Source organism: Rhipicephalus sanguineus, chromosome 9 (assembly GCF_013339695.2).
Source record: "Rhipicephalus sanguineus isolate Rsan-2018 chromosome 9, BIME_Rsan_1.4, whole genome shotgun sequence".
NCBI classification, from domain to species: domain Eukaryota; kingdom Metazoa; phylum Arthropoda; class Arachnida; order Ixodida; family Ixodidae; genus Rhipicephalus; species Rhipicephalus sanguineus.
In genome coordinates this window covers 90,225,402-90,240,788 of record NC_051184.2, presented here as the reverse complement: position 1 = coordinate 90,240,788, position 15,387 = coordinate 90,225,402, and the positions used below count along the sequence as shown (strand labels likewise).

Here is a 15,387-nt window from a genome sequence, read left to right as displayed (position 1 = left end):
CCCCTGATAAATTGCCTATAAGCAGTAACAAGACCAAATTTGCCGTCTTTAGTTGGCATCGGGATCGCCTGCGAGAGAAAGAGAGAGAGAGAGTGGAGCTTTGTTCAAGGGAGAGGGGTATCTTGGAGTTTTTATGTCCGGGGCCCTACGTCCAGGGCTCCAGGGACCTTAGCCGCCCGCCGGGCTTGATCCAGGAGCGCGACCGGCAGGTCCGACATGGCGAGTTGTGCCTCCCACTGCTCCGAATACATGGCGAAGTCACTTGGTTAACCCCTACACGAGACGTGGTAGCGAGTCGGCTTACGTATCGCCGCACCGCGGACACTCGGCTGGGTAAAGCGTCGGGTGTACTGCGTGTAATTTGAGCAGGTGCGGGTACACGTCCGTACAAATTTCTCGAAGGTCGGCGGCCTCTTCCCCGTTGAGGCATTTGTGAGGCGTCCCATATTTTTGTCGCGTGAAGCGCTGGTCAGCAAGAAACTAGGGAGATATGCATAAACGAAAGAAAAGCCCACTAACGCATCCACCAAGAAAATCTGAGGAGGAACGGGAAGTAGAACGCAGTAACAATGACGTACGAAAAACTCTGGGGCTATATACAATAAACAAAAGCTGACGCGAGAAATTTGCCCAAGCGGCAATCACTGGCGTAGCCAGGGAGGGGGAGGGGGTGTTCAACCCCCCCCCCCCCCCCGAAAATATTCAAATTTGCATGTGTATATATACACGCACACATACAAACGCACGTAAGACCATAAAGTATAGTTGACCCCCCACCCCCGAAAATATTTTTGCATGGCTACGCTGCCGACGGCAATGGTACACCATGCGTCAAACGTTTCAAATGATGTTCTCCATGCTTAAGATCGGAGATTTTATATGCGCTAAAAGTTAACCGAAGGTCGGTTGAACTTTTGACAGTCGTGGCATACGAAAAAAAAAAAACGTAAGTCAGCAAACGTAGAGTGATACGGGTTCGGCTTCCATGAAGTAAGAGAAGGGCCGAGAAAAAAAATAATTACTTTTCGAGGAAAACTCAGGAACACTGACGATTAGAAACCAGCAGTTAAAATGCACGAGCACCAGTACCTTAAAAAGCGTGAACATGGAATGGAGGCTAAGAGGTCGAGAAACCGCCACTTTTAAACATCGAAAAAATTGCAAAGAATAAACATCAGCGCTGTTTAAAAATTGCGTTTAAACGTGATGTTCTAGGAAGTTGGCAGGCTTACTTAAAGTGTCAACATATAAGGAGGTGTCATGAAATAAAATAACAGAATGCCAGTTTCGCCGCAAGGGCGAACCAATGAATGCGATGGCAACAAATTTGAATGTTATACAAAGTAAGGCTGGCAGCTAACTCATTTGGATCCGATCTCGCGTAACTCTTCGAAACGCTAGTTTAAGCGAATACGGCCGCTTCAGGACCGAAGCGGTTTTCGTGCTGTCAGTCCTCTAAACGCGAAGTAAGCGTTGATGGCACAGCAAGCTTACGAGCCGTCTCCTGATGCCTGTTGAGATAGCGTTCGCGACCACGCCCTTATGAGCTCGGTTCACAATTTCTGCTCGAGCGACGCAGCCCCTCCCCGGCGGCGCCCCTCCACGCTCCCTCGCGGGGCGTTTCCTCTCTGCTTGACGAGCCATCGACGCCATGCGCCCTTCGTGCGACGGAGGCGACCGGCTCTTTTCATCTCTGCTTGAGCGGCGCTCGTCCCCACGCTCGCGCGCTTTTACTAGCGCGTATAGAACATACGATGCGGGGGCGATGTTACAGATTTGGACTTTATAAGGAGCATAACGGCGAAGGCAAAAACCCGCCAAGGGTGTCAATATAATTGCTATCGCAATGAAAGAAAGACACATAGAAAATTGGACACAACGAATGGAAACAAAAAAGACCGTGGACATTAAAAAACGCGGCAAAACAAAGTTCAAGGAGTGAAAAAAAAAAGATTGGCAGCGTATCTGCGTGTATCGCTGCAAATGTCATCAAAAGACGATAGTCTTCTGCCATTTATGTTTTGCCTTGCCTCAGACAGCGCCTCCTCTATGTTGAATCGGCCGCATTTGGCTGGCATTGATAAAATAGAGGAGGCGCTGCGTGAGATATGGACGCCATCTGTCAGTGGCGTCGGGAAACAAGAGCTTGTGCAGAACCCAGGGCCACACTGCCAGGTGGCAGCGCCATATCGCCGGCAGAGGGCTTTTTCGTGCATATCGTCGCATTTTGAGCGCAGCCTAAGAAACATTAGGGTCTTTAGAATTACGTATCTATGTATTCTCTAGTAAACGAACACACCACCTAATACGTACGTATTGATGCTGCGCCTCAGATATGCGTAATATTTGCTTTTTGATCGACAATGTTCACAAGTATGAACGCAGCTACCAGTTCAAGATGGCTGGGCGTTCAGCAAGTGCTTAAACTTTGGCCGGGTGGCTGAATCGTGTGGCTGGCAGACAGACAGACAGACAGACAGACAGACAGACAGACAGACCAAAATTTCTGCGAAAGACTATCGTCTTTAAAAATCTGCATAACAAAAGAGGCTGCGCTTTGCTATTTGAAGCCCGGGCCGTCCGCCTGATAACGAAAACACACCGCAGTAAATACGACAAGATCAGGCATGTGCTGCAACAAAAGTCCGGAAACGAAACTCATTCCATTCACACTTGAATAGAATGTCAGGATGTTCACCCCCCGAGAGACCTTTAGAAAGCGTTGACCTCACTTCACAAAGGCGTTGGGATTCAAAGCAGATGAAAATATTAACTGGTCGTAGAGATAAGCAAACTACTTTTATAGTAGAGGCGGAATAAAGGCAGTGAAGATGATAGAGCCATAGCAAATACAAGCGTATGTAACAGTATAATATTAGAATAACAGAGAGCTGAGCCAGTTGGTAAGTATTCATTCTAAAAAAGACAGGGCGTGCAAACACGGACGCAAGAAGTCAGGACACCACAAACGCCGACAACTGAAGAGACGGTATAATATTGATGTAAAATCTTCAAGGGAGAAAGAATCAGAAAGAGATAGCCGTACAATGCCGTATACCCCAACCAATACAAAAGCACATTTATTATAACCAACAGGTACGCCTATTTCTCGCCTCCCCTTATGAAGTGGGATATCAATAAAAAAAAATCATCAGCACAATCATGTCACATGTATTCGGTTACCCCGTAATCCGTAAGCAGGACTACCCAGTGATCCTCAAACACTACAAAGTTTGCGGATAAACTGAAGCTTTCGCAATTTAACTGAAACAGAGCGCTTTCTTTTACAGCCCAACCAAATGCTCCTTGTCATTATATTCGAGATGGAACTACATTGTAAGTTGCCAAGACATTCTTTCTAAGGAGAAAGCCAGATGCCCAAACAAACGCGAAAATTTACCGGCGTCCCGCGTCGGCGGCATCAACGCGAGTGATGCAAAAAATCATCACGTCACAAAATTTGTGACGTCACCTAAAGTGACGTGACGTCACATGGTGACGTCATCACATGAAATCATTGCTTGGTCAAAGGTGGGCCAATCGCGGAGGTGAGGTGCAGAAAGCTTACAATGCCTCCAATAATGGAGGCATTGCAGAAAACCACGTTGGTGGTTTTTTTTGCAATGTGACCCCGTAATTTTTTTTAATGGAACATCCTATCAAGGATGTGAAAGAAATCTCCCATTCGTGTCCCATCAGTGACGAACTTGTTTATGTACTTGCAGAATTTAAAGGAACACTGAGGAGGAAAAAAAAACAGTATTTTTTTCATTTTAGTAAGTTACAATTTCAAAACACCGAAAGCACCGCTCTTGCCGCGAGGAGACACTTGGTGAACGAGAAAACGCGCAAAAAAATTACAGCATATCCACTGGTGAATGTTGAAGAGCTTGGGCGAAGCTCCTGAAGCAATCATGTGTACACCGTGAAATGTTCAGTGGTTTCGCCCAGCAGTAATCAAAGCGATACGCCGCTTTGATTATCTTTCCTTTTTTCCTTCTTTTTTTTATTTTTCTATTCTTTTAATTTGTTTATGTTTATTTATTTATTCTTACTTATTTTTATTTTTTTATTTCTTGTATTATTATTATTATTTTTTTTTTCTATCTCTCTGGGACAGCGCGATCTATTATACTGTTCGGGAGATACTGCCGCGGTTACGCCTGACATGGGACAAGGTTAGACTAAGAGGAGCTACGCCCCTAAAAGAAAACACAAGGTGGCGACGTCGCCTTCAGGTTCCTGCGCCAGATCGCCGTGACGTCATAGATTTTGGCGCCGTCTTCTAGGGCCTACGTAATGGTTTGTCGCTAAGAATTATTTACATTGCGTCCTAAAGGACACAATGCCCTAACACAGGAAGTTTTCAGAAAATTTCGTCGAACCAATGTGGCCAATATAAGCAAAAGGACTTTCAAATTAGTGACGTCGCATTGACGTTTACGTGAAACTGACCTTGATCCCCTCTTGTAATAACCTGTGATGGCGAAAGTAATGACAACAGAGTGATGAAAGAATAAATTATCTGTCTAAATTTATTTAATATTTCACTTCAGTGTCCCTTTAATGCTTTTGTACATGCGCCTCAGTATCTGTGTTATATTTTCTAATGGGCTACCGCGTATCTGCCACTCTCCTGTTCCATAAAATTCCGTTCACTGTGTTGTATTGTTTTCTGCATTCTGAGTCTGACTGTTACCCTACGTCATTATTACTCGTATATCCACCCATCCTATTACTCGTATTCAGACGGCAGCATTCGTAAATAATGTAAGCAAACAACTATAGACATATTGCAGCCGATATAAGAAAAAGAACGTTGCAAGCGGAGCCTATAGCCGTTCCTAGCGTCACTGTTGCTGTGTTATTGTTTTTGCGTTCGCGGCGAGCCCATACAGAGGTCAGCCTCAATCATTTTGCTGAGACCGTGACTGATGGGTAGATGCGACAGGTGTTCTGACAAAGCGATAAGAAGGTCACATCCGCATTGAAATGCACTGCAAGAGTTTCTAGCCACTCAAACAACTAAAGGGAGGAGACACGGTAATGCGTCACCACATACAAGCGGACAGAGAGGCCGCTAGCTTCCATCCTTTTATTTCACCGATGGACTTCTTACAATGCACTTCACGCCGGACCATGCAACAAGCCCATCTAATGCAGTCACTGATCGTAACCTCATTTTAGACGAACCAATTCATTATGTCACAAGAATGATAAAACACTCCCCACCCGCCGCGGTGGTCTAGTGGTTATGGTGCTCGACTACTGAGCCGAAGGTCGCGTGATCGAATCCCGGCCGCGGCGGCCGCATTTCGATGAAGGCGAAATGCTTAAGGCCCGCTTCGATTTAGGTGCACGTTGAAGAACCCCAGCTGGTCGAAATTTTCCACAGACCTCTACTAAGGCGTCCCTCATAATCATATCGTGGTTTTGGGACGTAAAACCACAAACAATGATTATTATTATTATTGATAGGAATACCACAGATGCAACTAAGATAACGCGTAAGTTGCTCATTATCTGCAAGCTTCTCGGTTGTAAGGCTAAAAGTCTCTCAATTCCGCGGGCATCAAGATTACGACATTTAGTCGTAGTTTCATGATATTCATGTCATCATCATTACCAACTTTCATTTCATTACACGTACATTGCGTCAGTCAATAAAATGAGAGAGTCCAAGGTTACCAAAAAACATTGCTGGTTTACCCTTCCGCGGCACCTGTAGAACGCAACCGTTGCCGCAAGCAGAACACGCTTGGTGATAAAAAAAAAAAAAAAAAAAAAGCGGCAGAAGGAAATAACTTCTTATAGGTAAAATATGGATTTCGTTACGTTACAAAGCAGCCAGAGATTTGACATGACAAGTTTCGGAAGCTTTTGTTGAGCTAAGGTGGGCAGCATGGGCATTTAAAAAGAAAAAAGAAAGTTATATCTGTGACGCCTTACTGGCGTACCTGCGGCGGCGCAAAGTTTTAAAATTTTAGAAATTTAATATTTTACAATATTGATATTCTAGCAGACCAGGCAATGAGAGCGTTACATCGGCTCACGGAAACTATAGAGAGCCCGACCAACGCTCCAGGTCAATAAGCCACGCTTAAAAAACAAAGCCTTTTGCCCCATCTCTTCTAATAACGAACCTATATGATCGCATATATTAACGGCGTAGTCATAAAAATAATTCATCAGTACAAGCTGATTTACAGTGTTTGTTTACCGTCAATCCCTATAATTTCCTAGCCATCAGCAAGCTTCATAACCAACAGAAACGAATGGAAGGAAAACAAAAACACTTCCGGGTGGCTACCCTACACTGAGGTATCGGGGAAGGGGGATAGAAATACGCGAGAGTGAGTGAGAAGAGATGCAGTGATTTCACTGCAGCGTGCGGGATTGCACCACAAGTCAGAGGCGTTCGCACAAGACCGTCGTTCTCAAAAAACACAAGAGTGCTTTCACTGCCTTGTGGGCCGCCGAGAGATGTGAACGCTGTAGTAGCACCTGCACGGACATTGGCCGATCATCCAGTCGCCGCAGTGCGTTGGACAGTATACTTGTCCGGCCTTCATCGACGCGAAGCTTCGCTTCTCTATAGCCTTTGGTTGGGAGTTGCTTTTATACGAAGGCATATATACAACGTTAATCGGAATGACTGACAGTGCGGAATGCGATGTTCGCGGCACCGAAGAAAGCATCGAACACTTGCAGCTGTGCCACTGTCCTCGTTTTGCCTCGGAGAGACAGAGACGAAGAGAGCACAAAAACCTCGGAGGTGCCAAGTCTCACAAGAAATGACTCACACTTGGAAGATACGTGACAGCCGCGTAGACAATATAGGCCCGAATACTTTTGACCAACAGCGGACAATCGGAATAAAGCTGGAGACTGACGAGTGCAAATCCACACAGTTGTGGAAGAATTAGGTTAAATGCTTCAAAGGGCTCAACGCAAAGACAGAGGGCGAGAGAGAAATAAATGAAATGTACAATACTTAAAACTGAAAGGTCAAGCGTGCAAACGTAAAGACACAACAGGAACGCTGTTCGGCGAAGCCAAGGCGGTTCCCAGAAATGAAGTCGGCATGCAGATGTTTCAAGGGGCCCTGCGACATTCTTTGAGCGTGTTCATAAATCGCTGCCCATCTGCAGTCAAGGCTCCCGTTAACACGTGAGCCAAATGATCTTACAACCAAACGCTGCAGGTAAGTCTATACAACTTGGTCTCAAAACAGCCCAAAATGGTTTGCTTTCTTTTTTCCTTCGCAGTGTAGTCACTAATTGCGCAGAAAGAGGGCACCTGTATTGGCTGATTTCATATGAATGGCGCGCCGGCCGACGTAATCTCGGAGGCCATGCTCGTGCCGCGTTGTGTTGGTATCGCAGCCGCCCGCGTGGTGCCGCAAATCTTATCGACGACCGACGACTGCGTTCGCCGCTGTGTTGGTGCATTAGCCAACGTAGCTAACGTATATTGTCACGTGCTTGTGACGCTGAATAAAACAAAACACAAGGCAGTAAAGACTGAGCTCCTTATTGGGCGAACCTGAGCCTGGAAAAAAAAATTCACCGACGATTACGATAGTATTGCCTAATGCGAATTCTGAGCGCAGCTTCGTGTTGGGGCAACGCCAACTGTGCTTGAGGTTTTATGATATCCGCAGTTCTAGCGATGTAACATTCGCTACATATTGCCACAGGAACTTCCAGCGCTCGAGCGAAACGCCGCGAACTAAGCGAAGCGCCGACAGTCCCGCTACAACAAGCGAAGCCAGCCGCAGTGCACGTGCCAGCCCTGCATGCGCCCGAGCTCCGACCGAGGAGCCACGGAGGAAGAAAGCGAGGTTAGAGCCCAGTGGCTCGTGATAACCTCCGGGTTCTCCACAGCCTCTTGGAGCTTGTGGAGACGACCGGGATCACCACCTACCGCTGAGCGCCCGCAACTGGCCGGTCTGCCTTCACCATCGGCCTTGACTGTGGGATCGTATAAAAAGCAATAAATCTGCTTATTCACACTTTCCTTTCGAATTACACGCATTATTTGCATGCTTTGCAATTTCTTCGAGCTCCATCCAATCGCTGCGTGCTGACACGGTCAGTCCCACTTACAGGACTCTTACAAGAGTGACACAGGCACTCGCACCCTATAGACCCTTCTTGGCACCCATCCCAGTTAGTGGTAAGAAAAGTGAAGGGTGTAGAACACACCCTTCAATAAGGATGCTTTTGCAACACCCTACAGTTTTTTTTACCCTTATACTCTTGTTCTAGAGTGCGTGGGAAAGCACCCTTTCTGGAAGGTGCCCATTAGGGTGTCGTCTCTCTCGCAAGCCTGTTTACACCCTTTGGGGTGTAAAAACGTTGTGTGCGGTGTGGTCAGACGGAAATAAAGAAATAAGCGTGCGTGGCTAATATGATACGAAAGGTTCAGCATATACAGTAAATCTAGTGCCGCGAACGACTGAACCAGAGGTCGTGGCCAAAACGGTGAAAGCAAAAAAAAAAAAAAACGAAAATATGATGGAGGTCATGACGTATGGCGACGTTACTATTGGGCAGGGTACTGTTCCCCTGACCCTCCCACCTGTGTAGCTTCCAGCTACTGGTTCCGTAGGGCCACTCCGCATATACTTGACGGATTCGGAAAAAAAAATTTTGCTGCAGGAGATCCGCGAGGTAACAGTCAAATAGCGAGGCCTTTCTACAAGAAAGGTGCTTCAAGGCCCTCATACACAAATATTGACAAAACGTTTCCGACGACCCTCCTTTTTAGAGCGAAGCTTGGCTGGAAAAATGTGGCAATTAATGAGTCCGTGAGTGCGCAGAAACTATAATGAAGAAGCAATTAATGCTAGAGTACACCATACCTCGAAGGGTCTCGCGCTAGTTTCTCTTCGTGTTTTGTCAGCATGTATAGTTGGACACGCTACCCGCCGCAGCATGAATCGCTACCCATATAATCCTTTGGGGGTTCTTAATGTCACTTAAGCTAACGTCACCAAACGCAAAGTTTGAAGCACGCATATCTCTTGAACGCGGTGACAGAGGAATCGAAAGCTACAACCGAAGACGATTCGGTATATGTCGGGCTTGCGATCAACACCGGGGCCGCACGTTTCAGATTCGCTGGTTAAACAGCTGTACGCAGTGTTTGGGCGGCGATTTCTTTTTTTCTTTTCATTAAGTGCAGGCCTCCGATATTAAAATCACGAAATAAATGATTTACCGCGATAGCTTTTTCTTTTACTAATTGGTTGAGCATTCGTTTACGAGTAATAACAATGGCCCAAGAGCATACACGTGACAAGACAATAACACAGATGATTAAACGCAAGGCGTCAGCTGAATAAGTAGCACGTACGCCAGTGATGGAGTGATCAAGGGCATCACCCGTGTGCAAAGAAATAGAACACAGCTGAAGTGTCATGTGGCTTTAAAAGGCTGCTCATTTATCTGTGCCACGTTTAACGTCGCACAACTACACACTGAGCACGATGCAAGCTTGCAAAGGAATGCACTCATTGTTCAAGGCAACTACACATTGAAAGCCGGCTACATCAGCTGCAACGCATCGCTCACAAGTTCATAGTGTGAAATGCACCAGCTGAGTACATTTTAGAGACTTAAAACGGCAAGGCCGGGGGAGCACCCCCTTTTCTGGACTGTGGCATGTGCACGCTGACGGCACTGCCTCGGCAGTGCATTTTTCGGGGGTCACGCATATTTACCATAACCCAGAGTGGATTATTAACAACAATAATTGCTGGTGTTTTACGTCCCAAAGAGTAGCGTCGTGGCCAGAATTTTCTTTCGGCGAGGGGAGGGGGGGGGGGGGTTAACCGTACTTTATGTATGTTCGTGCGTGTGTTGTGTGCCTGTATGTATACACATGCAAAGTAGTGCTTTAAAGAAAAAATCCAGTTTTTTTTTGTCCATTTTGACTCCAGTCGAAACATTCACAAGGTCCTGCATACCACCCCACCACCTTCGATGGTCTATGTCACATCAATTATACAAATTTTCATAACCTTATGGCATAAATTATATGACATCATGTATCGTGCGTTTTGTTACCCCTACCTCTTTCCTCGCGGCATAGGAGCTCGAAGAAATCATGGTAACAGTGAGCACGTAATTCACATATAGCTGACTACAACTTTGTTTTTAACGTGAGAGAATTTACTTCTAATTGCTTAACATTTCATCTTTCTGCAACGTAATGGTTACTAAAGCCATTACTAAAATTACGTCGCTCAGGTTCAATTACATGTAGTTGACAGATTTACTTGTTGATATGTTTTTGTTCAATGATTGCAGGCCGTGTGCGCGCTGAGATATATTGGGTTTATCATTTTGTCCTTTTTCCATTCACAACTGGCTCTCGCTCGTGTCAATTCCCAACCCGAGTCTTCGTTTGACAAACTTTCTATAATGTGCAACGAAATTTCGAGTCTATGTGCGCAGGAGCGGCGTCGGGTTTTCGTTTTCTTTTTTCTTGGGAGACACCCACGACATGCGAGTCCCTCCGGGGCAGATAGAATGGTGTGTGTGTGTAGGGGGGGGGGGCGAAATTTTGGGGTGGCGACCCCTCCGTGCGGCCCTGAACGTGCTGCTGCCACCAGCGCCGCCGCGGCTCTCAAACCCTTGGCAACGACAGCAGTTTACCAAAAAAAAATTGGTGTTCCCAATGTAAGGGGAATCAACGGGGTGTAATTCAAAAGTAGGGGGTGTTAACCCTTGCAACGCGGTGTCACAGCTGGCCACGGGGGTGTTTGCACTCGAAGCTGCCGAAACGAAGTTGCGGAGCGACCGTGCTTTATACAGATATCTATATATTTCGCACACCGTCGCACATCATCGCAGCGTTCGGTTTGACCTCGGCCACACCTGCGCGCAGTCGCAAGTTGATGACACGCTAACACACATCTTTTCGGCACAAACTCGTTACGAGTCTAACAGAAGCGAAATCACGGACTGCTTGAACGGTTGCAGACAAACAAATTCGTCCCATAAAAATGTCGTTTTAGAAGAACGATAATAATGCGAGAAGCGTGGGCGCGAGCTCCACTTTCAGTGACGGAATATAAACGTGCGCCGCGGAGAACACAGGTGTCACAGGTTTAGGACTAAACCGCGGCCGTGCCGCGGTGTACCGAAACAAAAACTGGTTTAGACGGTTCACCGGTTCAAAGATCGCGCACGGTGTGCGTAAAATTCTCGTACGTGATTGCTACAAAAGTGTGACAGCAATCGAGACTTCCGCAGGCATAGACGGATGTGTGCGTGCGTGACAGCACGGGTTTAATTACGAAAGCTACTCGTTCCTTCCGATCACAGGTGCACTACGTTCATTTCGAAGACCCCTCTCTGTTCTTTTTTTTCCTGATTTTAGTTTTTACGTTCCTCTTCTAAGTGAAGCGTCAGTTTGAACCAGATTGACGCTGAAACGCCCAAGACGAGCTCGGCAGTTGATCACGGCGGATCGTGTACCGAGTCGTAAAAAAAAAACGTTGCCAGCCGCACAACACTTGGGGCTGCACTCCCTACGTCGCAATTGCGACATCTCAGGCCCGTTATACGGTTCACACGCGCGGACGAGAAACGCGTCGCAAGCGGTCAGTTGCGACAAGAACCGTTAAACGTCGCTGACACGTTGGCTGGCAGCCAATCGTCGTTGTCGCGATAACGCGAAAACTTTCGCTTCGCGCGAAAGGGTGCGAGAGGCAGGCACCGGACCGGTTTGCCGGAGAGACTCACCGTTCTGGAAGGGTGAATCCGGAGTGTGGTGGTTGTTTTTTTTTTTTTTTGTTGTTGTTGTCCTTTCGTAGCGGCCCTCCTCTCACGCTTGCTTCTCGGAGACTTGACCCGAATTTTTTTTATGCACTCCCGTTCGTCGGCTCGGGTCGAGGTTGGTCTTCACTGCAAGCACCTAAAATGCCCGTATGAAACGTAGGCCTTACGGCTTACGCCGCGCCGCAGTGCACGTAAAAACTCAAAAGCAACCACTGTTCATAAAATAAAAGAACAATGCCAATAAACTTATTAGAAAAGGAATAAATAATCCCAGAGGTTGTGCTCTTTTGTGCAAATGTAAATAAAATGTTTTTTCAAAAGCTGTGTTTTTTTTTTTTGCTGTGTTGCAAGTCGAATCATTACCACTCCTAAATTTTTAATAAACCTACCTTTTTACAAACTTTAATGCATATTTTTGATAAATAATTAATTCAAAATTGTTATCTATCTAAGCGAGGCTATCAAGCGCAAGTCATGAATGAATCCAATTCAAGACAATCTGTTGCCGTTGTGCCATGTGTTTCGCGTGGAGAGCCATCAAACACTGTGTTCATGTGCCGATGTGATGTTTGTGGCGAAATCGTGAAACAAAACGTGCTTGCCGAACTCCCGTTGAAACAATGAAGGCCGACACCTGTCCGAGCCGAATATTCCAAGGGTACAGAGCCCTGGGATACGTCTGTAACCACGTGCCTTTCGTTCTGCGATACATCAACAGGCGCAAAGAGCATCTTGTCATCACGTCTATCGGGAGGTGCTTTCACACCTACGGCGTGAGTAGCCAACGTTCTTGAAGTGTCGGGGAATCCCAATCACTCGCCTTGACCTGGTATAGTCAACTGGAAATGTAACACGCTAGCCAGAGCCGCATGCAGCCGGCATGCGGCATTTTAGCGTCGTCGGACATTCTGCCGGCGTAGTATTCACTACCAAGTGTAAACAGCGTGTCATTATTTAGAACTTGTTTCACTTTTCGACTATACTCGGAAGCACGACATTATCGATCGGAAGTGAAACTCCGCTTACTGGTCGTTGTTTTGGTTTCAGAGCAGCTTTTCAAGGTGTCACTGCCCTGCTGATCGTGGTTAAGCCCGATCGGGATCATAGTTCTCTACAGTGATTTGCTCGCCTCTGCAGCTTGCGTGAAGAGGTCAATCACGATTACGAAATTCGATCTGGATCAGGCCCGATCGCGATCGAAAGTGTCCGTGTGACACCGAGATCGTCATAGTGGGATGCAAGCCGGAAGATAATCCGATGCAACTATGTCAATTTGTACATTGATTTGTGATGTTCAACGCCACACTTAAATCCTTCACATTTATATGTTTCCCTTAGCACAGCGGCCAAGGCGCGCAGAAAACATTTAACACTTGTAGCGTGAACACTACAGGCCAGACTTCTTTATTACAAAAATTAATTGATTACGGCAATATGCGTTGTACAGGGGGCATGCTGTATACAAAATGTAAATGAAACACTTGCTACGAGGTGTGCCAGTTGTTATTGAGTTGATTACCTAGTGATACAGAGAAACTAACCAAACCTGGTTGTGCACCTCTCAGTTACCTCTTTATTGCGTAACACCTTGTGCCAAAGAAACTTCTAACATTGTTTTGGTTAGCAGAGGGTTATCTTTACATTCAGATCTGTGATCAGTATTTTCCTGTCATCATTACAAGTTAGAATTATTCAATATTATGTTGCATCTCCATATGGAGACACCTGGATTGAAAAGGATAATTTCATTTTTAATGCATTCTTTTACCTGCTTTCAGGGAACAAAACTCGACCTGCTGACGGCAAGTGAGTGCCTCTTTCCAAATCTCGCCTCATTCATGAATGCAGCTGGTTCATTGCAAAGTGCCAGCAATTTGAGTGGTCACACGGCTGTGCAAGTCGGGCATGCTTGCATGCTAGTTGATTCACCAAGTTATTATGTAACATTGTGAATTGCTGCAAAAGTGCCTCTGTTGTGCATTTTTTTTTAATGATGCTCATGCTGTCAGACTCGGTTCTGAAAGTCGAGGCACCATGGGAGGACACTCGTGTTCACATGAGTAACACTATCTTTCTGCTGCCCTGGCAAAGTCGTGCCTTTCTCTTAGGCGCTAAACCAAGAGGGGCATTCAGTCAAATTGCTGGATACAATCTTAGTGAAATGTCGAGATGAATGTATTTCTTATTCGTTGTTGAAAATTTTTAGGGTGAATTCCAATGGCAGATTCGGCGTACTTCCGGTAGCAGTTTTCCTGCTCTGTGCCATGCAAGTCTGTTCCAGTGGCAGTTTGAGAGTGCTCCCTGCATGTTTCATTGGGAGATCCGGAGCTGCTCTGCTGCCAGATTCACTCCACGTAGCAGCTCTCTCTACTCCGCAAAAAGCGGCGGGTTTGACCAGAAGTCGCAAGCTATGTGCACATGCACGTAGCGGGCCGTACCACGTGATCCACGCAACGCGCTGCCCGAGTGCGCCCATTGGCTCACGTCCATGAAGGTGAAAACGGCACAAAGTGCGAGAAATGTTGGGCGCCTCCGAAAGCAGATGTGCACTAACGCCCCCTACTATTTGCTCCGGCAGGAGCGCCTGTGTTCCATTGGTAGATTCCCTTCGGTCATCCTCCGCCATAGGGGAGGGCTCCGATGCACAGTTCGTCGGCCACTCCAAACCTGCCATTGGAATTCACCATTAATCTGTGATTATCCATCATAATTGCACCCTTGGGGCCAAAATTGGCTTAACAGTATGCAGCAGCTTTGTGAAATGTGGAAACAAGTCTGCAGGCAATGTGAACCACTTCAACAAGTGGCATTGATCATGATAGATAGTGCCCTACAGCCATGGCACCTGCTGCCCATGTTTCTGTTCTACTTTTCGATCTTTTGTATGTTATTTGCTTGATACAGTAATGCTAATCACTAGTGAGTCGTGTGAATTTACACAAATATCATTACTACACTCATGCATGAAAGGCACAAATGAATAACTGAGTGATTCTAGAGCTGTACCAGAGTCCTTATTGAAGGACTCTGGCTGTACTTATCCTTGGGAATGAGCTGCACACCTGCATTCCATGCTGAGAAGTGAGGACTATGGCTTATGTCAGTCAGCCAATAATGATAGCTGGTTTGTGTGTTCCAGAGTACGGCTTGCCAATTTTGCACTGATTCAGTTCACATTCCTGTTTCACTGACGTGACCGATAACGTTCGATGTCGTTACGATTGAGAACTATATTTCATTGGTGACATCCTTGCGACACCTTCCTTTGGTTCTTGAGGATGACTGTTGTGGTGTTTAGTTCTGGTTAATTTCATCACAAATACAACTGAAACGCATTTGTATAGTCTTGTTCTCTTCTCCTGTGTCCGTGTTTGCATGCCCGCCGTCTTTCGTGATGAACACTTAGCAACTAGCTCAATTTTCCGTTGTTCTGAGGTTAATTGCTGTGTAGTTAGCTTGTATTCTCAGTAGAACATGTCGCCTTAAGGCAACAGTTCTCATTAACATTGTGTCTAACAAAGAAAAACGAGCCCTTAAAAGTCATCTTCTTTCCTTCGCCTTAAGGCAAGACTCACGTTCACAAATTCCTCAGTCA

At 46.2% G+C, this 15,387-nt stretch overlaps 2 protein-coding genes across 2 annotated transcripts in view; one reads left to right on the top strand and one right to left on the bottom strand.

Moving 5' to 3' along the window:
• The window catches only part of LOC119406003 (ras-related protein Rab-3), a 111,511-nt gene extending 99,552 nt beyond the window's left edge, over positions 1-11,959 (bottom strand). The window contains exon 1 of the mRNA XM_037672835.2: positions 11,757-11,959. The gene's annotated coding sequence lies outside the window, so the exon portion shown is untranslated. The remainder of the gene's footprint in view (positions 1-11,756) is intronic.
• A 352-nt stretch (positions 11,960-12,311) lies between these two features.
• Positions 12,312-15,387, top strand: part of LOC119406002 (WD repeat-containing protein 36) — a 35,930-nt gene continuing 32,854 nt past the window's right edge. Inside the window, exons 1-2 of the mRNA XM_037672833.2 lie at positions 12,312-12,565; positions 13,571-13,598. Of these exons, the coding sequence (XP_037528761.1) occupies positions 12,413-12,565; positions 13,571-13,598 (181 nt within the window). The 5' untranslated portion in view covers positions 12,312-12,412. The remainder of the gene's footprint in view (positions 12,566-13,570; positions 13,599-15,387) is intronic.